The 26,510-nt window shown below is 41.5% G+C and overlaps 1 protein-coding gene across 1 annotated transcript in view; it reads right to left on the minus strand.

Annotated features, from left to right (window-relative positions):
* Positions 1-26,510, minus strand: part of POU2F1 (POU class 2 homeobox 1) — a 109,586-nt gene that overhangs the window by 24,877 nt on the left and 58,199 nt on the right. The window contains exons 3-9 of the mRNA XM_087827822.1: positions 14,640-14,740; positions 13,697-13,750; positions 11,864-11,983; positions 9,746-9,934; positions 8,249-8,375; positions 7,144-7,238; positions 1,675-1,848 (exon numbers count right to left, since the gene is read on the minus strand). Coding sequence (XP_087683948.1) covers positions 1,675-1,848; positions 7,144-7,238; positions 8,249-8,375; positions 9,746-9,934; positions 11,864-11,983; positions 13,697-13,750; positions 14,640-14,740 — 860 coding nt within the window. The remainder of the gene's footprint in view (positions 1-1,674; positions 1,849-7,143; positions 7,239-8,248; positions 8,376-9,745; positions 9,935-11,863; positions 11,984-13,696; positions 13,751-14,639; positions 14,741-26,510) is intronic.

Raw genomic sequence — 26,510 nt, forward strand, 5'->3', positions numbered from 1 at the left:
AGGAAACAATGAACGTGTCACATGTGAGGAAAGTGTTAACACCATGGCCTCCTAATTATGTAATGACATCTACAGTAACCCTTTCATAACCAGTGACATACTCAGAAAACTAATAGCATGGAGATTTGCTCAGAGAATAGGGACTTTTCTGAATCAACTAATAACTTGAGTGCTGTGTATATAAATAAACTGGATACAAAGCAGCCTTTGAATAACTGCAACTGAGATACATGACTTAAACACAAAGGCTGTTTCCCCTCCTGCACCAATAACGTGCTTCAATCCATGTAGTCAGGTCTGTGAAATGCAGCCACTGCTATGTCAGAGTCATTCTGAAAAATCAGGAACAGTTGTGCCAAATAATAAGCTAAAACCATAAAGCACAACACCAGACCACAGGGAAGCTCTTTAATATAAAAGACACACACACACACGCACACACAGGCAATATGTTGGGTCAAATGCCACAGAAAGGCAAACCACTATCTGGGTAAAAGTTAAAGATTTTTAAAAGCCTTAACATCCTTGGCATATCACTTAGGCAACAGTCTCCTAGGGAACCTAAGGGTATTCTGTGCTAACCGCTTAAAGCTGAAGCACTGAGGACTAGGCCAACCTGACACTTATTTAAGCTCATTAACGTGCTCCGCTCAATCTAGCTGCACCTTGTGCTTTCTTTTTAAGAACAGCCAGATCGTTAGATGTTTCAATCTTTCTTAATTGTAACTTGTTTCCTCACAACTGAAAATCCTCACAAATACATAACTGCATTATCTCTAACATCATAGTTATTTAAAAAATCATTTTATGTTCCTAATATATAATTTGCTTTTTGAGCAAAAATAAACTACCAAAGAAATAAAAGGACTACAAGTCTGTCCATAAAAACCTCAGAGCACATGCAGGGGCATCCCCTGGTGTCAGAGCTGCCTGAGCAGGTGGTGCATTACTGTGCTTCCAGCATAAGTCGACGGGGTGCTTCAGGGGCGGCTTAGATTTCAGACAGTAACCATGTTCTCTGGAAAGAAAATATCCAATCTACACCTCAGTCATTTTTTTTATCTAATGATCTTCTATCATTTTACATAAATGTCATTCAGTTTTGCCTTCTCCTGCTTCAGGAATGTCACTTGTGACGGGCTAAGCAAAGAGGAGTAAGTCAGTGGCTATATACGGAGATCCTATTTAAACCATCTTCTCTCTAAAAGTCTTGGTACATGACATTAAAAAAATTAATTTGGATTTTTTATCTTGGACAGATTCTTATTAGTTTTGGTTTGGGCTTCCTGCGTGTGTGTGTGTGTGTTTCTACGAGCACGTGACTCCACCCGCCCTCTCTCCCCAAAACTATTTCAAATAAGTTTCAAACTGCCCCCTTTCAGCTACTGTGAGAGACCTTGCAATCTTGGCTCTCTCTACCTCACATACGTAGCACTAAGGTCTAGAACCAGATGTTCTTCAACTTACAAAACCCTCAGTATAGTCATATCACCCCCTAACATAATCTTTTAATTCCTCACCACTATTGGTATAATTATAATTTCAGAGACCTAACAAAATCCTAAGTTTATAACCAAATCTATACAATGGTCTAATCTTCTAAATGCAGGAAAACTAACAGACACATAAAGCAAGCCGAGGAGGGAAATCCAAGTTCCGGGTGGGCTCGTCTACCTGAGTGAATCCAAGTTTGATTCGTCTTTGTTTGAAAGTCTTGGCAAACTGTTCAAGCTCCTCAAGGTCACTGGGCTCCTCCAAGCTGGGAGTGTCGATTCGCTTTGGTGTTGCCTGGTTCTGTGGAAGTGTCTGAATTGGGGTTGCTGCTATTGTGCGTGTTGGGGTTGCTGGCTGTTAGAGGAGAAGGAGAAGAACAGACACACAAAAGGTGTTTAGGTTGCAACTGGACTGTGCAGCAAGTAAACCACCTACGGACACAGCTGTATTGGTGGAGGACTGAAGACCCTGTATCACGCAATGTTCATCGAGAAGAGCGGAGTGTGAAATCATGTACATATAATCACAGGGAAGGTTAAAATATAAGTATATGAAAAGAAGTTGACTACCTAAAAATGAAACCCAGTATATTCAGGTTTTCAAATGGTCTGAATACATGTATTTTATGCCTTTTAATAGATCAGTCTTCATTTTTTAGAATCTATTTCATAAACATACCACTTAAACTACAAGTTTCAAAACAGCAGGGACTATATCTATCTTGTTCATCACTATCTTATCTCCAACTTGTGACATAATATTATAAAAATATTATTATAAGATTATTAGAAATATCTTAAGGGGGAAAGTAAGCCACCGACAGTTTAACTAACTTACTGCAATAGCATCCTCTGTGTGCACCTGTTCACATTTTCCTCAGCAGACCGACATCTTTTCCTGTTACCCTGTTTTTAATTTGTTGCACTCAGTTTGTATCATCTGTAAATGTTTCCCACAAAGTAGGAGTACTTTTCAAATTTTCAATGACAAGGCAAGTACTCCACTGATTGGAGTAATTTTATAATACGATTTAGACATCGGAAGGGACCACAAGGCACAAAATCAAAGCAGCAGAGTGTTGTTTTAATTGAGGTGTGACTGACATACAGCACAGCTACACGTATCTAACTTACCTACCACCTTCAGGTTTACTCCTTCCCTCAGATCTACATTTTTTATTTTTTTATTGACTTTATTGGGGTGACACTGGTTAATAAGATTATATAGGTTTCACCCTGGCCAGGTGGCTTAGTTGGTTGGAGCATCATCCCTGTTCACCAAAAGGTTGCAGGTTCCATCCCCGGTAGAGGCACGTACGTGAGGCAACCACTGATATTTCTCTCTCTCTCCCTCCCTCGCTTGCTCTCAAAAATCAATAAGCATACCCTCAGGTGAGGACAAAAAAATTATATAGGTTTCAAGTGTACAATCCTATGGATCTATGTTGTTTTTTGTTGTTTATTTTTGTTAATCTGTACCGCAGGATATTTTTTTCTGTTGATTTTTTAGAGAGAGTGGAAGGGGGAGAGAGAGAAAGAGAAACATCAATGTGAAAGAGACACAGATTGGTTGCCTCCTGCACGTGCCCCTTGACCGGACCTGAATCCTCAACCCTTCAGTCTGCAGGCTGACGCTCTAACCACTGAGCCACCAGGTAGTGCAATGTTTTTAATCTTAACTGTAATTAAAGTACACATAATTTTACACTCTGCTTTTCCCACTTAACATCATGTTTTAACTTTTATCCCTATGGTTTTTCAGTCTCCCTATTATCATTTTCAAAGGCTGGCCAAGGCAATATGATCATAATTTAACAATTTCTTCATTGCCAGACCCTTATTTGTTTTCACTAACACAGGCAACACCACAATGAACAGCTCTGTGCATGCAGTTCTTTTTCCACCTCTGGAATTAGTTCTTTGAGATAAACTTATGAAGCCCTTTCTGTAACAGGATAAAAGGCAGGCAAAGACAATGTCACTGCCTCTGATCCATAGCAGCATGTCAGTTCTTACCATCCAACCTCTTCCCATGATCTGTTAGCAGTTTTCAAAATGCTTTACTAATTCAGGAAATAAATGGTACTTCACTGTTGTCCTCACTCTCTTTCTCTCATTATACCAAGTCAGCGTTTCCCACTGTGAATTATCTGTCTCCTGTGCTGTGAATTGCTGTGCATCTGAGCCCCTTTCTGTGCAGTACTAGTGGGGTCCTCATCCGAAAGGCTCCTCCAGTGTCACCGGTTAATTCTATTGTATGGATGCAAATTTCTCCTATCTGCTTTCTTCCTTTTATTTTTCAATATAACTAAGTTTTAAATTATCAAAGGAAAGAAAAAAAGGTGAACTTCTTTCCTTTCTAATATCATTTGTTGCTTCAAATCTGAAAAAACTTTCACATATCTCTAACTTGGACAAAATTTATTTTAATATACTGGTAAGCTGCTTCTATGCATTTTAAAATGTTTAATTACTGAAATCCATCTAAAGTTTATTTGGAGACATGAGAGTATAATCTTTTTTGTAGAAGAAAGTATAAAATATTCTTATTATGGAAACACACGCCCTAAGGAGGCACCCTTCTGAGTATCACTAGTGAAAGGTGCTGCCCGACTGCATCGCCATTGCTCAGCTGATCCTTCCTGTGACTAGTCGCCCAGGTGAGAGATCATAGCCCAGGATTACACACCACGTCTGTGGCTGGGAGTTTTCCTCCTGTAGCTGAAATGGGTCACATACCCCTTGCTTGGACCTCATTAGTAACATGCTCTGTCCAACTGAACTAGCCCAGAAAATTACACAATAGGACTCCGCAGGCCTGCAGCAGGTGAGTACCTCTCGATTACCCTGCTTCAGTGAGGACAAGAGTGCTCATCTCTGATGCGGTAACACTAGTAATTTTTAACCTGGCCATTGGGGAGGAGCCCAAAACAGCACCAACCTCACCAGACATCTACATGGCTGCACACTTCCCAGTCTCAACTGTCAGACTGTTACTCCATCTCCAGGCTAGAGGTAGCTCTGCTCTCAAATAATAAAGACTAAGAATTGCTTGGGTCTCCTTAGGAGGGGTGGTTATTTTTATACTCAGCATACTGACAATAAAATGCACTGTTTAAATGTGCAGTCTGAAGTGTTTTGACAACCATGAACTGTTGCCACAAGTGAGATTCGGGATATTTCCACACCGCAAAGTTCCCGCGCCCTCTGTGCTGTCCGCCCACGCCCAGCCCTGGCAACTGCTCACAGGGTCTGTCATACAAACGGAAGCATCCAGCAGGCGTCTTTCACGTCTGGCTTCCTGCACTTATTTAGTGCTGTTGAAAGTCATATGTGGTGCTGATTGCATCAGAGCACACTGCTTGCTACAGCTGAGTAACACCCACCACGTGGCTATGCCAAGGATACACTATCTATTCACCAGCTGATGGACATCTCGGTTGTTTCCAGTCTGGAGTAACTGAATAAAAGTGCTACGAACATTCATATACAGAGTTTGTGTGGAGACAAATGACTTGATAAGAAACTGCCAAGCCATTTCCCAAAGTGTCTGTGCCATTTGCAACCCCATTAGCTGTACGAAAGCTCTAGTTGCTTTACCTTCTCGCCACCCTGGGTACGGCCACAGTCTTTTTAATCCTGCCCGTTCTGGTGGGTAGTCACATAAACATTCCCTTGTGACTAATGATTTGGGGCACCTTTTCATATGCTTCCTGGGCACTCACATACCTTCTCTAGTGAAGTATCTTCAAATATTTTGCATACCCTCCCTTCTTAAAACATCAGGTTATCTTATTACCAAGTTGTATATATACTGAATTCTTTATATAGTCTTGGAACAAGTCTTTTATCAGCTATAAGTTTTAACAGTATTTTCTTCCAGCCTGTGGTTTTTATTTTTATTTTTTTAACAGAAGTTTTTACTTTTTACAAAATTTATCAATTTTTTTCTTTGATGGTTAGTGCTCTTTAGTCCCATTTATGAAATCATTACTGTACCCAAGAACACAAAGATTGTCGCTCAGTTTACCTCTAGAAGTTTACGTCTACAACCTACTTCAAATTCACCTTCGTACAGCATGAGAACCAAGATCAAGGTCTGTCTTCACTAAGCATGGCCAACGGTTCCAGCACCGCTTGTTGAGACTTTTCTCTTCCCACAGAAACCTCTGCACCCTCATGGACAATCAGTTGGCCACAGATGTGTGGGTCCACTGGACCTTCACTCTGTTCCATTTCTATCCACATGTCAGTATCACACAGTCCTCATTACTGTAGTTTATAATAATTCTTGACATCAAGTAGCCGTTCAACTTTCTTACTTTTCAAATTTGCCTGGCTAGTCTAGGTCCTCCACAGTTCCATATAAATGTTAATTAGAAACGGCATGTGAATTTCTAAAAGAAAGCCGGCTGCGTAGTGATGGAATCAAGTGGAATCTATAGATCAATCTGGAGAGAACTCACATTTTAAAAAATCAAGCCTTCTGATTCATGAAAACATTAGGGCTCTCCATTAATTTAGGTCTTCTTTAATTTCATTCAGCAATATTTTGTAGTTTTCAATGTAAAGGTCTTACAAATGTTTGTTAAACTTATCCCTAGGTACTATAAATATTTTTTTCTTAATTTCAACTTCCAAATGATCATTGTGAGTACAAAGATTTTTTTGTATATCAACTTTGTATCCTACATACTTGCTAAAATCACCTATTAATTCCAGCAGCTTTTTGTGGCTTCCTTAGGATTTTCTACATAGGCAATCATGCCATTTACCAATCAAGACAGTTTCATTTCATCTTTCTAATCTGTGTTCTTTATTTCTTTTTCTTGTCTTATTTGTACTGCTAGAGCCCTCAGTACAATGCTGAGCAGGAAGCAGTCATCTTTATGATGCTGGGTTTTTGGTAGATGCCTTTTACCAGGTTAAGAAAGTTACCTTCTATTCCTAGTTTGCAAGAGTTTTTATCATAAACAGATGTTGAATTTTTGTCAAATCTGGTAATGTGTGAAAACTTTTATAACTACAGACAGAGCCAGTGGTGGAATGGGCTCCCGGGTCAGCAGTTCAGAACGTCATCTAATTTACAGATGAGGAAATGACACACTCAGTCACTAGATAAGCTAGATAAGAAGGAGAACTGGTCTAATGCTCCCACCTCTCGGTGCCTAGACTGGTGCTTTTTTTTAGAGCTATACTCTGGTAGAAATGAGCTAACGCAACACCTGAAAGTTGAGAGGAGAGAAAACACAGGGGTAAGAGACTCTCTGCAGCTCCTGAGAAAGGGCCGAGGGCAACTCGGGTTCTCACTGAGGCACCAGGCCTCTAGTTCAAGTGGCAACCTCTAGTGCAGCGGTGGGGGAGAGAGGTCACACAGCTGGAACTCATCACTCACGTACCACTAACACTGTAATTCTTTATGAGCATACATGAAAAAGGGACTCCTTGAAGATTTTCAAGAACTATATCAATTTGGTAGTGTTGCTTTATCAAGTTGATAAGCCCAGCTTTGAATTTCTGGTCAGTTTTTGAATACTAGAATTATTTTAATTAGGATGGTGTGTGTGTGTGTGTGTGTAATTCAACGAAGTCCAAAAGTCCCTTAAAACAACAGGACAAGAGGAAGCACCCCCCATGGGAGAAAGCTGACCTGGGAGGTGAGGGTGATGCTTGGCTGCGACTGTAGGAGGTTGGCTTGGCTTTGCTGAGGTAGTTGCGTTAAAAGATTTTGCGCTTGCAGGAGACCTGTTAAAACACAACACATTAAGCCAGGAACATCAGGACTACTTTGAACACATGGTGAAAAAGAATAAGACAGTGAAGTGAAAATTTCCAACTGAACCCCTGGTACTCTTATTGGTCTTAAAACTCTTAATGTCTTGTTTGCCTAAAGTTCAATATTGCTAGTATGACTTAGGCAAGAAGATATGAAGCATGAAACTGAGAGTGATGTGTCTTTAGTGTAGCCTGAATAACCCTCCGACTGGCCAATTCTTTACTCTAGGGTGAAATGGATGGAAGTGAAGAAACAGTCTAAACGGAAGCAGCTTGACATTCTGAAGAGCTCGATCTCACCCAGAATCCTCACAAACAACCAGAGAATTACCTAGGTCTTGAGGGCAGCAGACTATCCTTTAAGTGGAACAGGTATTTATACAACAAAGGTTCTGGGGGAAATGGTCAAGAAAAAAGGCTAAGAAACAGCAATGATGAGGAACCGTAGAGAAGCAGTAGTGGGCTGAAGTCTTCCTGATACCTGACAGCCTCTGCACTGATTCGATTAACCAGCTTCACAAACGTGATAAACTTTTATTATTGATACAATAAAAAGCAATGAAGATGGTTTTTATCACTCACAAACTGTGCACACCTTCTAATAAAACATCCTCTCCTTCTCAAACTTTAAAAGAAACCAAATGATTGTTAGAAGCATATACTTCAGTGCTCAACCCACGTTCTTTGAATACCCTCCCACAAAAAACTACCCAAAGCACCAGAAGCAATTTATCTAATTTATGTTCAGCACATCAAGGGAGTTCATTTAGACTTTTGGCGAAACTTTTGGTTCCTCACTGGTGATGAGAGATGAATGGCAGGGAAGGACAACCTTCAATATTATGGAATGCATGAAAAAATATTTTTCTTAACCTGAATATTGAGTTTAAAGGTCATTAAGATTTAATGAAAACATTGTTCTAATGTAAAGTTTCAGGGCTGCGTGCCCTGTAAGTGGACAGGCTATGAGTGGGGCTCACCCTGCTGGCCCTGGGGCGTCTGTGAGATGATGAACTGTGTTGGCTGCAGGTTGGTGGTCGGATGTACCAGCACAAACTGTTGCAGGTTGAGATTCTGCTGCTGAAGTTGCTGTAGTTGCTGCAGATCCTAAAACATTAGAATTAAAATGTGGTTGGAGACTGGGATAAAAGCTTGCTTAATTTTAAGGTTCTCAGATGAGGTGTTCTGTCCTAACCCAATAAGGCAGAGTCAACACTTTCCACTCACGCACGTGCAAATGGCGTGCTCTGTGTGCACCCACAAAACTGGAGAAGAAACTGCAGGACTGTTTTTGTTGGCAGATGTGGTGTCATGACTTACAATAAGCCTAATCTTCAATAGTTAGTTGACTGATGTTTCTCTGAAGTAAAAACTGAGAGTGCTATATGAATTTGCATAAACAAATTTAAAAATCTATAATGATTTATGAAATTTGGCATCAGCTTATTGAACTCAACTGAGAAATCACCGTAAAACATTTTTAAAAGTTATCCATATAAAAATCTGATTGACAACATATCAATATCACTTTACATTGGCCTAGGAATTATCATTTTCAATATGCTTTCACTTATCTTATTAAAATAATGTCAACGTAGGGTCTCCCATCTTAGGCACTAACAACATTTATTTGGTGATGAAGAAAGTGGTCAAAATAAAAACGTTATCTTGATAAAGATTGTATATAATAGTCATAAAGGTTAGTCTGACATCTATTCCTTACTCCTACAGTTGTTTCTTTTTACTGTCTAGTCAAACTCCAGCTCCCATTTAAGTCCATACCAAGGCCTCTCTGGGGGGAAGAACACAACTGTCCAGCACTAGACTCCTAACAACGCTTCACAGATTTCACTGCCGTGACTACTTACTCTCTCTTCCTGTCATTGAGACAAAGGATTTCATTTGCCTTTCCTCCTTGGTTGTATTGGCTATGCCTCTTAAATACATTTTTACTATCTCTGGATACTTGGTCCCAAAATGTGAAAAACGAAACCAAACAACATCCTAACACAGTTCTGCCCAAAGCTCATCACGCTGCAGCAGATGACTCGCTGACTCCCACATGGATGGCAACACTCACTGCAGGCACGGGACAGGACCCAGGCCTGCAGTAATTGGCTAATTAAAATACAGTAATCCCCTGCTTCAGAAATATGCCAGCTAATTATTCAAGAATTGTCACTTAATACAAATAGTCAGTTATTCAAATAATCACTTATGTGTTTATAATAACTCAAATAAGCAAACAAATGTATTACTTGTAGTTCAGTGGTAAGGAAGACTACCACTTACCTCACTGATCTAGGGCTCCTCAGCCTGTAAGGTCTCCACTAACAATCAGAAAGTGAATTTCCTATAAAAGAAAAGCTGCTGTTCTATTGCTCACATCCTGCCCTGGCTCCGAGGCTGTTCCTCTCCCTGCCTTGGCTCCGAGACTGTTCCTCTCCCTGCCCCAGCTGTGAGAGATACTCACTCACCTGTGCAATCTGTATGGGCTGAGACAGGGGGATCTGCGTCATGGGCGTGGCGGCGGAGGCTGAGATGGTGGCCCCAGCAGCGTTGTGCTGTTGGCTGGCGGAATGCTGCTGCACCGCAGCGGCCAGCAGCTGTGCCTGTGCCTGTGCCTGCTGCAGGAGCAACTGTTGCTGGGCTGGCGTCAAAGTAAGCTAAACAAAATTAGGACAAACATTGGAAAGGATTGAAGGAGAAGGGCCCCTAATTCAAGCCAAATGCTCTGAAGTAGGTAACTCAAGTGGTATTAGACTTTAGCTACCAACTTCACATGCTCATTTAGCATGAGGCTAAAATGTTCATCAGGGATCAAGCCACCATTACTGGCAGAACATTTTAAAGAAAATGGTGGACCTCACTTTGGACTTAAATTGTTCAAGCTTGTCCAGGGCCCTAGGGTTCAAGCAAAAAAGTAATTAACTAGTTAGCAAGAAGTAAAAAAACACACACGAATCTAGGCTGACAGGCATGAAAAGAAATTTATACTCAACAGAAAAGCAAGTGATTAGTCATATGAATGAGAACCAAGGATGCTGGATCTGACCATGGGAAGGGCTGATAAGGCCTAGCTGCTCCCCATTAGCATGAATCCTGCCATACTCCATCATTTCCACTATGGCTGAAGATATGACTAAAGAATATGAGCTCCATTTGTTTCTTTTCCAGTCTCCCTACAGCCCCCCGCCCCCAAGAGTCTTTCTGTTATTGAAAGCAGTGGGTCTGTGCAACTTTACATCCCCTTTCCGACACGTTATCTCTGTGAAACAGGTGGTGACAGTCCCTCTCTCTACATGCAAATAATTCTTTATGCTCAGGTTTAATAGAAGCTCCAGCCACATTAACCTGGAATCCCAAGTGTCCCTTACTATTGTAGACACTCGTCACCCAAAGTAAAACTCAACTAGTAACATGGGAAATGTATTTAGAGCAGGCTTTAACTTGCTTTCACAATGCAACTTATTTCAAGCACACTTAAAACAGTGTGCTCTTCCTTCCTTTCGTTGATACTCTTCAAACAAGAAGGCGTGCCGTAATAAAATATTCTGAGGAGCAAGCATGGCCCTTAGTGGCATACCCCCCCCAAAGGGTCCGAAATGACCTGCCTGTGCCCTAGAGACGGAATCCAAATCAAGCGATTCAAAACTCAATTTCTTTCAAGGTATGTTTATAGAGGTTTCATACATATAGAAACGTGCATTTATCTCTACCAATGGGATTTTGTAAACAATTTTGCAATTCTTAAAAGAGCCTCCTACTGCCGAAACATACTTAACAGAGATGAAGGGTATAAAAAATTTTGTGAGTTGATGTGACATGAATTGATTAACAAATAACTCTTCTTTACCATTCCCCACCCAAAAAAAAGATAATTTAATAGAGAAATTTTCAGCATTGGGAAACTATTTTAAATGGTGTCTTACAGCAAAGGTAGCTAAAAAGTTAAAAGCTCAATATATTCACATAGGCCAAATTATTACCAATAAAAATAAATGACATTTATTGAATGCTATGTTCTAAGCACTGTTTTGTTTTACATGCATTATTGCCCTTAGTCTTTATCACAATACAGTGGCATGGGCATTATTTACATCTGCATTTAACAGAAGGAACACTGAGGCACAGGGAGATGGTGATTAGCCCAGGCAGTACACTGAGAGCCAGAATGCCAGACCAGAGGCTTCATTTTGGAACATTACACTGTAACTTTTCTTCTTTTGTAGGCACTATTCCGTTCTTTAACTTCTGCTCTGCAGTGATGTCATAACTCAAACTGTTACCTACTATTCATCAAGCAAGAGTCTCACCCACAGGACAATGACTCTACTGCATGACGAAGTAACAGTGGAAACGTGGGCTTAGAAACGCCCTGTTTATCCTGAGCATCTGCAATTGTAGAAAAGATACCCTGAAAACGTAAGAAAAGGTAATTCCCTTTTTGGAGCTGCCTCCAGTGTAGAGTTCCCTAAAGACTCAACAGTGCCAGGCCCAGCCACGTTACTGCTGCTGCAGCAGGGTTCTAATCAGAGAACAGCCGATGGCAGCATGACACACAAAGTCTACCACGATTCTCCAGGAAAACTTACCCCAGTTATCTGCCCTCCAGCCAGCATGAGCTGGGTCTGGGGGATGGCTGCCTGCACTGAAGGCTGCTGGGAAGGCTGGCTTGGCTGCTGGGAATCCCCCGATTCTTCATTAGATTTAGACTGAAGGTGGGAGGGGGGCAAAGAGAGTTCAAATCGTTCATTAAAAGAAATGTACTTATAACTCCATATTTCAAGAATTATTTAAAACATGAACTTATTCAGTCATGAGTTTTCTGGTTTTACTCTTTTCCTTTCTTACAAATCTTTGTATTTTCCTAATTTTACATATTAAGTTTTTAGATGTTTTTGTTCCAATGCCAACAAAGCTGCAATTATAATTTTTAAGAAGAAAAAATAATTCGATCCTCTACAAACCAATGGAATTCACCCAAACCCTCCCCTCTGGGGAGGAGTGACGGGGTAGCGCCTTTTCCACCCCTCTACATTACAGCCTCCAGCCCAAGTTCTGACATGTATTTGGTGGGCCGTCTGGACTTACTACCACTGCAGAGTGATTACCTGGCCCTCGGAACTCTTCCTCTGATATCTAAAGAACTGTCAATTTAGCACCGCCCATCAAGTTACACAGCAGCTTAGAGGGAAATGCTGCCCTCAGGAGGGAAAGAACTCAGTCCTAGAGGGGCTCTGAGAGAACATTTTATGTTAATTAACACTGGTTATGCAGAGCACTGAAATTCTGCATAGATTTGCATATTTCCTACCACCTGTTTTGGGGACTGCAGCAAGGCTAAATAACGTAGAGGCTCTGATTAATTCTGCCAGTCAGTGAGAGATAATTAGTTCAGGACTGTAAACACTCGGCACTGGAGATACGCCTGTTTGCCAACATCTCTCAGAGGGATGAAAGTTTACCATGGCAACCAGGGCAATTTGCCGCCTCCTCTCCCTCAGAAAGGGAGGTCACATCCCCTTTTCTTTTTCCTCCTTGTTTCCATGTTACTAGGTTCATATTCTGCACCAGGATTCATGGAATGCTCAACGCAAGGTCTTGAGTCATTAGCAACACTAAAATCAATCTTACAGAATACTGTGTCCCCTCTTGACTGTGTTATCTATCTAAATACTCTAACGAAAGGAAGCAGCAGGTCGACTGAATTATTAAGGAGTCATGCCTAATACTTGAACTTGGCAGGCCTTTGCCATATGGTTCGTAAAAGCAATACAGCCAGATTTAAGTTTTGTTTTAAATTTGTGACTGTCTGAAGCCCATCAATATCTATAAACAGGTTCCTTACAATCCTCAGAATCAGAACATTTTGGAGCAGAGAGGAGCCTTGTCAATCCTCTAACTTCCCCTCTCCAATGCAGATCAGAATACTCGAGCCCCAGAGGTTATGTGACTTGCCAGAGGTCACAGAGCCAGCTGGCACAGAATGAGACAAACCCAAGACCGGCTCGCAATTCTGGCTGGTTCCTCTGCACCAGAGTATATCTCTCAGACATGACAAAGACCAACAAAAGTCAGTTTGAAACAGAAGGCATTTAAGGTATTATTTGGCTTGGTATTTAGGGATGTGCCACAGCTGCATAACTTAGAAACATTTTTCCTAGACTTACACATAAAACTTTGAAAGCCAACTTTTCTTGATCACCTTTGGTCACTCACAGCAGCAGCACAGTATAAAATCTATCTTCATTAGTGGCAATGATAGTGATTATCACTATTTGGATGTTCACAAGAATCAGTAATACAAAAAAGGTACTACTCCTAAGTACTTCCTATTATAAAATTATTGCATGCTCATTACCCGCAATTGGAAAACGATGGGGAAAAATAGAAAAATTGCCCCACCAGCCCACGTGCCAGCTTACCTGTACATTTAAGGACTGAGCAGCAGCCTGTAAACTTGTTCCAGCGAGCTGGACCTGCAGGTAAGTCACCAGGGGCATTAGGCCTAACTGCTGCCACCATCATTAGTACTGTCATCAATAAGGACTGCAAAGGCCTCTACCAGGCGTGCCACTGAGCTAGAACTGAGACTACAAGGACGTTTATCTTCTGAGGTTAAAACTGTGCGGACAAGCTCACAGTCCTCCACCTCCCACTAGAAAATGTTGCTCCCACTGCTTTCTGGAGGGTGTTCCCCACACTATTATAGCATCACCAGGTTGCTGCACTTGTGTCCGACATTCCTCATGTCATATTCTGCTTGTTTCATACACTCAGATCTAAAAACTTAACTCATCTTCCACACTGTGTTAAAGAACATGTAAGAACAAGCTACTTAGGTACATTATTGTTATCATAAACTATCAGAATTATCTGCTCACTCTAATTTCAAAATCTCCATGTATACACCAGAGTAAAAACCTTACATATATGCACACCACACTGTCAAGTCCTTATGATATGATAGTCCTAACTCCAAGCTCCTGGCTGGCTGAAGAACTTTGTCCTATGAAGCGCACATCGAAGACTGTCATACTATCTCACACTTGCACTTCATATATTCAGAAATTCAAACCACAGTTATATTAAAATAACCACTACCACTGGGACCATGAGAGGAATAACTAACTCAGGCAAATGTCATCAATGGAGGAATAACATGATATGGACACATTCTCAGCTGGGGGGTCAATAGCTATAGTTAACTAAACAGGATGTGGACTAGCCATTCAGAATGACACAATTAGATGTGATTAGCACCAGGCTTAATCAACTTAAAAAGCCCCACATCCTGAAAGACCTTCCCAGGCCGCAGCATCTATGCGTCCATCCTTCACTTGCTCATAATGGAGCAGAGCATTCTACCTGGTGGAGATGTCCAAAGAAAGCCTGGGCCTGGGCTGTTGAGATTGCTCCTCCAACAGGCACGGGCTGCTTCTGAAAGTCCAAACCATTCGTTTGTGTGCCTAGAAAGCAAGCAAAAGAACGTAACTATGACAAACACAAACTCAACTGAAATGAAGCACTAGACTTTAGTTACCAACATTTACCAGTCTCTGTCTTGTATAAGCGCTTTTCCAAGTCCCTCCGCGGAGGAGATGAGGGAGGAGGGGGAGGTGCACGAAATGACTTCTCTCCTAGAGGGGGCTGCAGGACAAGGGCCCATGCACATGGGGAGCTTAGGAAACAGCAACAAAAACACAGGTACTAATGACAATCTATGGGAGTGTTGGAGCAATCAGAAGTGGATGGGTGACTGGGAAATGGGCCAGACAAGCACAAGACGTGAGTGCTTTAAGGACGAGATTATTGTCATCTCGTTGCTGTTGAGAATGGTGGAGACGGAGCTCCAGGGATGTGCTGGGGTTCTCCCTGGTCTCATCCTTCTCGGCATTTGGTTTCGACAGAAGAAATTCACTGGTGACTTTGACAAGAGCAAGACAGACTTACTATTAACTTAAAAGCATTAATAAATGGCAAAAGCAACCATTTACATGATAATCAATTTCTTCAATCCCAAAGTATAGCTTGAGTCCTATAACTAATTGGCAAGGGCTCTGTGATAACTATAATTTACAAATGGTATGCCAGTACTTTGACGCTGTGATTGGGTGTGAGAAGAGGACTGACTTACGGAGACATACGACCCTAATAGCCAGAAATCCATCCAGGGCACCTAACAGGCTGCTCAAATGACCACGCCCAGCTATTAGTTAGAAATTATCAGGACACCTTACACTGAATAAAATATAACAGGCTGCAGGAGCCTGAGCATCATCAAGACACACGATGGGGTACTGCCCTTCCACTTGCCGCCACTGAAGCACCTCTCTTCTCACCTCACCCGTCACACAGCACAGCAGTTAGGAGAGTACAAGCCAGAACCTTAAGCAGTATTTATAAAAGGTGGAACATTTGCCATTACATGTCCTAATTTGTAGCAAACGTATCACTTTTCCTTGAGATAATTATAAAAGAAGTGTGTATACACATTTCATCTCCTTAAAATCTCAGAGATTGTTCTTTTACGTGGCTCAGTGGTTGAGCGTCGACCTATACACCAAGAGGTCATTGGTTCGATTCCCGGTCAGGGCTTGGAGCTCAATCCCCAGTAGGGGGCGTGCAGTAAGCAGCCAATCAATGTTGAGATAGTTAAAATCAGGAGAGTAAAAATGTCTATCAGTGATGAATGGATATAGAGAAAAGAGGGTAGAAGATAAGAGGGCACCAACATGAGGAGATGAAAAGTCAAAGAGACACAGAGAGGTGCAGGGGCAGGGTAGTTTAATGCTGTCTAATGTGCAGCAAAGAGAAGGAAATGCTACGAAAGAAATTAATCCAAAGAGAGCAGAGGAAAGCAGTAAGAAAGTTACGGCCAAAAATTAGTGAAACAGCAACAAAGCACATACAGGTGTAAGCAAAAGTAAGTTTACAGTTGTAATACAAATAAATACAGTAATAAATAATAATACAAGAATAAACTATGTTTCATGTATGCACAACTGTAAACCTACTTTTGCCCACTCCTATAATAGAAACACCAACTTGTTTCTTTCAAAAAAAATCACATAACTTACCAACTTCTGTTACGATGGAACAAGAAAGTAAGAGACCGAGCAAGTAATTTAAGGCTAACACAAAGGGCACTGTTGAAAAATGCCACAGATACTAATAGGAGGACATACTGTAAACAAATAAAATTCATGCCAGTAACATGAAAACTTAGAAACAGATAACTCTAGAAAATAGACACAAATAAAAAGCCTAAACAATTTTCCTGTTTGTTTACAAAATTCTAAGGAAAAATAGTTCCAATCTTATACAATTTTTCCAGAGATGGGTGAGGAGGGAACACGTCCTAATTCATTTTATGGGGCCAGTAAAACCATGATACCAAAATCTGACACAGACAAGTAAGAAAAAGAAAACCCCCCACATAAGTCAGATTTACTCATAAACATATATGAAAATAGCCTAAATAATAATAGCAAAAATAATCTAGCAAGATAAAATATTATAATTAAGATGGACTTATTCCAGGAATGCAAGGTTGGAGGTAAAAAAAAAAATCAATTAATATGACTTACCACATTCATTAAAGGGAGAAAAATCATATTATCATCTCAAAGGAAAACCCTCAGATAAAATTCAATAGCCACTTATGATAACACTTCTAGGCATAGAATAGAAAGAAACTCCCATAACTGGATACGGAGTAACAAGCACTCCCTTTTAAGACAGAGAACAAGATAAGGGCATCAGCTACTGGAAGGCTTAGCCAGCAAAACAAGGCATAAAAACACGTCAGTTGGAAAAAAGAAACAAAACTTTCTTCTCAGATGATCTTATTATATATCTATATAAATATCCTAAGGAATCTAATGATCTGTTATTAGAATAAGAGTTTAACAGGTTAAAGCACACAAATCTATTAAACTATAGCAAGTACTATAAGAAAAAAAATTATAAGACTTTACTTAAAATAATAAAGAAGACATAAATAAATGCTCATTTATTAGAAAACTCAACATGGTAAAGATGTAAGTTCTTCCCAAACTTATCTATGGATTGAAAGCAATTTCATGTCAAACAAGTTATTTCATCTCAAAGCAATTTCATCTCAACAAGTTATTTTCTTGTCTTTTTCTTCTCTTTCTCAGGGTGGGAGGTGTGTATCAGGACAGGAAGACATGGAGCAGTAACAGTTGGGACCATGTGGTATTCACGAAGGGTAAACAAATGGACCAGATAGGGTAGGACACAGAAACGTGATGAAGAGGCCTTGCAGACCAGTGAGGAAACAATGGAGTTTCCCGTAAATGGAAAACAAGGCAGCCTTTTGGGGGGAAAAAAATGAAATGAGATCAATTCATACCATACCAGGAAAGAAAATAGAAAATTTGAGGAAGATTAAAGGCCAAAAATGAAAACTTACAGTAATATCACATTTTGGTAATCTCTTCAGGATCTAGCTATATCTAAAAAAACCCGTGATACTTTAAAAAGGAAAATGATCCTTTTCTAATGCTAATGGCCTCAGACTCTTTTGCTAAATGCAGGAAATGGACTTGTTACTGTGGGTCTCACACCAAGTGTCAGAATCACTCACACCACCAAACAACTAAATCAGAGTAAAGAAGCTGGTTGTAGAGAACTGCGTTTAATGGAACCCTGGAAAATATCTGTAAATATTCTGTTTGAACAGAGGATCAAAAAAGACTTATTCTCAATGGAGACCTATATCCTGAATATATAAAAGCGCAAGGTGCTTCTAAGGCTACCTTTTCTCTCTATGACACTGAGTATTACCCACTAATTAAACTGGGAACTTGCAGTATGTGAGCTCCCGACCTCCATAAGAATCCTGAGCCTCCATACTACCTTTATTATTTTCAATCTATCCCAACAATGACTACTTTGACATATGGCTGTAGGATTATTCATCTGTTTCCTAAATCATTAACTTCTTAATAGGATCGGCCATCTTTACAATTCAAAAGAAATTTCTCCTTGTGAATGGATGCTTTTTACCTTTACAGGATAAACCTACTGTTACGCCAATAGACACAAAACTTGTGACTATTTACTATTAGAATAATGTACTATTTACAGCGAGACAATTCTGTTTGTTTATGTGCATTTTCTATTTTTATATAATTTGGGGCGTATAAACAACAAAAAGAGAACCAAGCATATCATGTAGAAAAAGATCCTGTTGTGAGAATTAAGTGCTATGCTCAACACGCATCTGCGGAGCACTGCCATGTGAACTGAGGTTGGGAGGCCGAGTGCCCCAAGGCCTTGCTCTCAGGTGTCCTCCGACCTGGACCTGGCAGGTCATGCATTAAGGAAATACTCACTGAACATCTATATGTGGCAGGCTCTGTTCTACATGCAAGAGACACGATAGTGAAAAAGAGAGATAGAAACCACATCTTCAGAGCTTACATCCATCCCAGTGTGTGGAAATAGCCAACAAACAAAAAAACACTGAACATTAGTCAGAAAGAAATGTATGGACAATAAAGAGGCAGGGGAACAGGAGTCTGGTGCATGGGCAATGGCTGGTTTCAGTTTCATAGAGAGACACACAACATGGAAAATGCAATGACAGACCCACATGAGGTATGACCAAAACACAGAAAGGGGACTTCACGAGGAGAGACGGCAACACCAGGGGAAACTTCCTGCAGGTGACCTTTCCATTGAACCTAACAAGGATGAGAGGGAATTAACTGGAGATTGGGGGGGATGGGCAAGGGGCAGGGGGCAGGGGGAGGGTCAAGCATCTGTACCGGAATCCAAACTATCTATCTGTCAGGTCCTTGGGTTACAAAGATAAATCAGTCATGTTCCCAAACCACACACAAGTGCTCAGTTAAGTATGAGCTACAGACAAGAAATAAGTCACTATAACGTGAAAGGCAAGTATATAAAAAAGTCATCTACGAAAAGGCAGAGGAGGGGGAACAGACAAGAACAAGGCATTGCTGCCACCCTCAAGCACACAAGGACAAATTCAGGTGCTCCAAGGGAGGAAGGCGGGCAGTGTTGAGAGCTACCTCAGGGCCACGAGGAGGGAGACAGGGTACAAAGGTGGCTGGGGTTGCAGGGAAAGCCTAGTGGTTCAGATGGACACGCTATTACTACCCACTGCTCATCTCACTACAAGACCTGACCACAACAGTACTGCTGGAGAGGAGGGAGGGTTCAGTCTGATTCTACTTCCCTTCCCTTCCCGTGGGAAAATGAGTCCCCAGTTGCTACTTTAAAAGTATATATCATTCAGTCCATTAGGATGGCTACAATGCAAAACAATGGAAATAACAAGCACTGACAGGAATGTGGAGAAACCGGAACCCTGTGCACTGTTGTGTAAACATAAAATGGTTCTGCTGCTTCGAAAAGGAATTTGATGGCCCTTCAAAGTTATTATATGACACATCAATCCCACTGATAGGTGTATATACTCCAAAGAACTGAAAGCAAGTACTCAAATCCTTGGCCATGGATATTCACAGCAGCTCTATTCATGTTCACAATAGCCAAAAAGGGGAAACAACCCAAATGTCCATCAACAGATGACTGGGTAAACAAACTGTGGTATAAACATACTATGGAATAGTATTGAGCCATAAAAAGGAATAAAGTATAAATACATGCTGCAACATGGATGAACCGAAAACATTATACTAAGTGAAGGAGCCAGGCACAAAATGTCCCACGTGTGTGATTCCACTCTTGTGAAATATCCAGCATAGGTAAATCCATGGAAACAACACAGAAGGTAGTTGCTGGGGGCTGGGAAGGGAACATGGAGAGCAACAGCTCAATGGGTATGAGGTTTCCTTTGGGGGTGATGAAAACATTTTAGAACTAGACAGAGGTGGTGGTTGCACAGCACCATGAATGTACCAAATGCCACTGAAATGTTCACTTTAAATGGTTAATTTTATGTTATATGCATTTCAACTCAAAAAACAAAAACACAAAGGAACCTGCAGCTCCCAGATGAATCTGCCAGCACAAACCTTCCTGCCCACAACAGCAGCCAGCCTTCCCTGTCTCACTGGCCACATACCACTGCTGTTACCCAAGTCACTTGCTATCACCCCTAGGGAACCGGAGTGAAAATAAGAATCACAAATCCTGAATGAGGGCCCAAGAGAGTCTTGAACATGGAGTCTATGAAGGATATTTTTAATTGCTCAGCAGGTATATTTTGGTAATACTTTACTACATTTTCATCTGTAGTAAAACTCATATACTCCTACTTCAATTAAACTATGTAATAAAGAAAAAGTATACATATATTTTTACAGATTTCCACTTGTCATTAAATTAAATCAGTCAAAGGGAAATTTACCAACAGCCTAAATTTCAGATGCCATAAAGAAATAATGACAATATCTGTGCCTGTCGCTACATCACTCTTGATAAGCAAGCACAGTTCCACATGAAGTTCCAGAAAGTCAAGCAACCATGGAGAATAACTGACATAAGTAACAGCTAAAAGACATTCAAGGAAAACTTGGCCTCTGCTCAGTGTGTGCGCATACGCAGTAATTGAGCCATCACAAAGTAGAAGTCTGGGATAACGGAGAACCAGAAAGAGAATCACTTTGAAAGTTCCGTGTTCCTACAAAAGCAAGAAGTGTAACCCAAGTGATGCTATGGATCGTCCCCAGGATGGACAACTATTACTGTCTGCTGACACTCCCCACCGCTGTTCTACAGCACATTCCCCACGCCTCAGTAATGGGACGCTTCCTATGCTACTGTAAGTCACCTGCAGACGACTGCTCCATCAGTGAGCACAAGTCCTATGAACGATCAATGCTCACTGAATTATTAAGTCTAGCTGGATGTGAGGTACTATTAAAACAGATTTTTATTAACTTTATTCTCACCTATAGAAAGATGAATGACTTGTGACCTACAGCTATTGTGGCCAAGTCTTTTTCAAATAACTTAAACATGCCCCATAAAGTGAAAACTTTAAAGACCAAGAAAAACAGAGATAAAGTCCTTATTCTAAAATTCTAACATCATAAGAACATTTTTGTGGGTAAAAACAATTTTACCAACCATTTCTCTGCTGGGTCTTTCTTCTGCCCCTCACCCAGGCAAATGCTCCTTCTTCGTCTTCAGCTTTAAGATGTGAGCCAGCTAAATGGTGGCAGTTTCCTGCCTTCTTCAGAAACACAAAGAGGTCCCTGAAAAGCTGCAGTAAAACTCATAATCCTCTGATTTTATCAGACATCAGGGTTCCTAGCTTGAATTATGACCCTTTGCTCCCAATCCTGCTTGTACTGTTTATCTGGATGAACTCTCTCCTCCCAGATGTCCTCACTGCATTCTATTCCCTGGTTTCATTTTCCCAACACCACAAGGACATCCCTAATTGCCTCTGTCCCTAACCCTGTCTAGAGTGAGTTCTTCTTCCTGGAAACTGACTTCTCTGTATTCATTATCTCTGTCTTCTACCTTTAACACCTTCACTTGCCTATTTCTCTGCCTTAAACGAGGAAGGCTTCTCCTCCTCCAACAGTGCTCTGAAACACAGCACCCCTTCTCCTTGGGAACTCCAATTCCTGAATCATCCGTCTTTTCTTTACCACTCCTCTCCCACTCTCACCTTTCCTTTAATTAACATTTCCTCCTCCTCATACTAATACTAATAAATACTATGAGTGAGCATTGAGAACCTACTCACTTTCATGTACATGTCAATTCTATGCAATAGATCATTAGTACTTATCTCTATCTTACAACTGTGAAAACTGTGGCACAGAAAGAAATAATCTGTCCAAGGTAGCACAGCTGCCAAGTGAAAAACCTAGGCTCTAAACCCAGGTGGTTTGGGTTCAGGGCCTGGGCTTTTAGCCACTACACTACAGTCTCCCTTACAAGAGTCACCTGAGTGACTCCTCCATTTACTTCTCTATCCACAGCAAATTCTTTCCCTATCACTTACCTAACACCTTTCAAAGGTCCCCATAACTACCGTCAAACCCAAAGGTCACATATTAAGCTTCTGTGTCCTGACCCCTCTGCTGGACCCGAGTACCCTGAATACTAAAGCCATGAACTCGCCGTCAGCTTCACCCTATCTCTGTGGTGCCCTTTCTTGGTCTACTTCAGCACTGTCCAGTGGAGGTTTCTGTGATGATGGAAATGTTTTATGGATGTGCTAACCAATATGGAAGCCACTAACTACAGGTGGCTCCTGAGCACTAGCAATGTGGCTGGTGTGACTGAATTTTGTGGCCTCCTACTGGGCAGTGCAGGCACTGCAGGGCTCCCATGCTGGGCCCTGCAACGTGGCAGAAGAGCTCTGTCCTTGGTCCTTACTCCACTCTTTCCAGCAGCCTATCTCCTCGGAAGACACCCACAACTACCTAAGCAGTCCAGTCGTTCTTTGGGAACATCTCTGCCTACAACTGGTCATTTCTTCACCTGTAAGCATCAAAGGGCACCCGAGTGCAACACTTTCAGAACTAAAGTGTCACTTCTTTGTCGAGTCTCCCCCTCAGGCAGCCCCTACTCAGACTGAAGAGAACTGCAAGCTCTACAGCCAGCCTGCTTCAGAGACAAAGGCAGGGATTCATTTTACATCACTCCCTTTCCTCTTTCTTTCTTTACTCCCCATCAACTGCCAACTCTCCATGCTCATTAAGTCTGACCCCTAGCTTTCATTGTCACTGCTCTAAGCCAGGATGCTATACAGTGGACCTGAGAGATTATTGAAGTCCAGTATTTGTATGTCAAGCAAGAGGTAAAGTACAACATGGCTCGAAAATTCTTTTATACTTGTTAGAAAAAAAAAATCAGAAAAAGCTGCCCTCTAAGGGTGAAAAGAGAGAAGTACAATCTCACATTCCATGTGCAAGGCAGCCTTTCAGAAACAAACCCTCTTATCAGTTTCCCAAATTTCTATTGGTAACAAATAAAAATGAAATGTGTGCTCTGGTTATCTCTTGGTGAAAGGATCAATTGCTCACTCATTCATTCAACAAAAGTGTAATCTCAATTCAAATGCCACTTAGTAGTCTCATAGATTTAATAATTATAGCTCCCTGCCCCAAATACCTAGAAAAAAATCCCAATGTGCACCAATGGGCAGGCAGGCCAGATTCTCACTGGGCAGCACTGAGAATCTCGCTGAGGCCACACACTGTGGCTGACACCTGCCAGCCTACCAGGAACAGACTAACCTGTCGCCCCTATGCTCCCTGGGCTCTTGCCAGAAATGTTCCAGCCAGTGTCCATGACCCCTGGAACCCCCACTACTTAACTTCACTCTGAGGAACTCCAAGAAAACTCAGTGTTGGTATTCCCCCATTGGGCTTGTCAGAGCATTTTGGCCAGCACAGAATGTAGTCCACACAGTATAATGTGCAGTAAACTTTAAAATGATAATCATAAAAGCAAGAGAATGTTAGAAATGGCCCTTGGATAAACACAAGTTCAGAGGGAAGATAGCCCTTCCAAGTCTGAAATCCCAACTGCTCCACTGTACCCTCAGGTAGCCCCTACTCAGACTGAAGGGAATTACAGAATCCTCAACGAATTTCTGAGACTTCTCCTGAAAACGCTGGTATTTTATCTAGAAATGTTCCCAAATGAGGGCTGGGTCCGAGACATCAAGGTTCCTCGGTTACTATGAAGAACAGCAGGAGGGCTCACTGGCGCCCAGGTCTTTCACGATCCTTCTCTCACCTGGGGAAAATGATGTCTGAACCCGGCACTAAGAAACCCCATGGAACAGCATATCACCGACTGCTGGGAACTTCTGACAATAATAATTTTGGAATGTATGTCATAAAATATATTAGGTTGTGTTAATAAATTTCTTTTGCCTTTTCAGTTGCCAGAAAGATCTTGATGTTATCCTGGAGAGAGAAAAGCATTTGAATGAAAACTCAGGTGGCCACGGATGGGATGGGAAGCCTTGCTCTGTTAGAATTCAGGTGAAAACAGACATACATTTCATTTACCACCAACTCAACGAATCAAGAGGTGAGTCAGTTGTTTTAAAATAAGTTTTAATATTTCAAAACAATTAAATATTATCAGAAAAAATAACATTTTATATTTAAAATTAATTTAATGTCATTTTTACCTTCACCAATAATAATAATAATAATAAGCCAATAGTAAGTTTTCAAAAATAACACTAGTAAGTCAATAATAGTGGTAATGGTCTCGTTCTGAGGGTGAGTAAATGATACTGGATAAGAAATCACATAGGTTGGCCTGGTGGGAAACCTGGAAGAAGTGGAGACAATCAGGATAGGCTTCTTCCTCCCACCTTGACTTTTACTGAACTGTTTCATCATGCTGAACATATATTATCCACCATCGCGGTTAAATCCCGCCAGCTTTCAAGGCTAGGTCACCCTCCACCACCTCCAAAGCCTTCCCTGAACCTCCCAGCTAGGAACCACTTCTCCCTACAATGAACTTGTGGACTCATGAATACTTCTTGTACATTATCTCACATGTGTTCTCCGTAAGATAAATTTCTTATAAATTTCCACAACACGTTCCACGTGAAAACAGGGTGAGGAATTCATGAGACAGCTTCAGCAGGTCCTCCAGCTAGAATTTGCAGTTTTATTTATTGCAGTTCACAGAGAAACCATAGGCAGGGAGTACATCCTTCTGCCTGGCTCTGTGCCTCAATTTCCGACTGATTGAAACAATAATAATAGCTGACTAGCAGGGCTGGCATAAGAACTCCACCAGCAGCCAGGCAGTGCATACTGTACACTGGGCATGGCAGGAGTCATGCTGAGTGTCCAAGGTGCTCAGGATGTGGTAGCTCCTGACCCGGTGGTTACAGGGCTGGAGCCCCGAGGAGTCGGCCGCAGTGCAGGATGCAGCGCCAGCTTCCAGCGCCCTCTGGCACACCTCCTCTGCACAGGCGTTCCTCAGGCCCTGCTTCCTTCCTGAGCATCTGGATGGGACCCACTGCCCTGTCTCTCTGTAAACAAGCCCCTCACCTAGCTAGTTGCCAAAGCACCTGCACTGCTAGACACCAGTGCTACAAGACAATGAAAAATGGGGACCAAATGGGATAGTGAAATGACAGAGAGGAGGCCGCTGCCAACAAAGAATTCAGATAATAGAAGGAGGCCCTTTCCCTGGTTAAGAGGCGCACAGCAGGCTACACGGGCTGGCCTCAGGTGAGTCACTGGAGAGACCTGTTAATACATCAGGGAGCCCAACAGTTCAGTGTCACCTGCAGGGGCAGGTATACTTCAGAGATGAAAGATTAACAAGTACCCCCAGGTACTTCAGAATGAAAGCTGTGAAGCCAGGAAGCTGCCATACTGGTTCAACTTATCTGCTTCAAATTAAAAAGCTGTGTGGTCAATGGCGGTGGAAAATTTTCCAAGAGTGACTCTCATTCTTACCACCTCCTGGAGCGAGGCATTTTTAAATGACCGGTCACAGAGGCAAAGCTCCCTGCTAGTGAAGACCTGGCTTCCTTAGAAACCAGCACTTGCTGTGCTTCCCTGCCCATAGTTCCCCATGTGGCTAGGAACAGTAATTTCTGCCTTGACCAAAACTAGGGAAGCCCCTGTACCATGCCCAGCAGACAGAGTTAAATGTCTTCTGAACCATATACCAAGTTAAGAGTGTGGGCTGTGGAGCCCACCTGCTCTTTATGAACTTAGCTTTCCTCTCTGGGGCCTCAGTTTTCGCATCTACATAGTAATTTTCTCCTCATAGAGGGTTTAAACAAATGTAATTTTTTAAAAATCATGAAATAAAAGGATGTATTAGAAACAGGTATGTGTTTTTAACTATGTACAGACACTATCATAACTTTAATGTAATTTATACTGAACGTGGAGTGGGTAAGATTTACTATGCTGTTAACCTGGAACAAGAGCAACTGTGCTTGACACTTCCTCTTTAATGCGCACGATGACCTCTGAACTATATTAGCCCACTCTATGGTTGAGTAAATGAGTCTCAAAAAGATCAGGAAACTGCCTACATCACACAGCTAGTAAGTGGCAAATCCATAATCTGTACCCAGAACTACAGGACCCGAAGGACTATGCTCTAAGCTGCTCTGTAGCTTTGCTGAGATGGTATCTGAAGCAAAAACAACCCCAGTTCCTGCAGGTACTAAATTACACCTGACGACTCAATACTCAAATCAGTCTTCATTTGCCCAATATGAGTCCCAGTTAAATGGAAAGCCTCCTCTTTTCTCTA

This window comes from Miniopterus natalensis, chromosome 19 (assembly GCF_054644295.1).
Source record: "Miniopterus natalensis isolate mMinNat1 chromosome 19, mMinNat1.hap1, whole genome shotgun sequence".
Lineage (NCBI taxonomy): Eukaryota > Metazoa > Chordata > Mammalia > Chiroptera > Miniopteridae > Miniopterus > Miniopterus natalensis.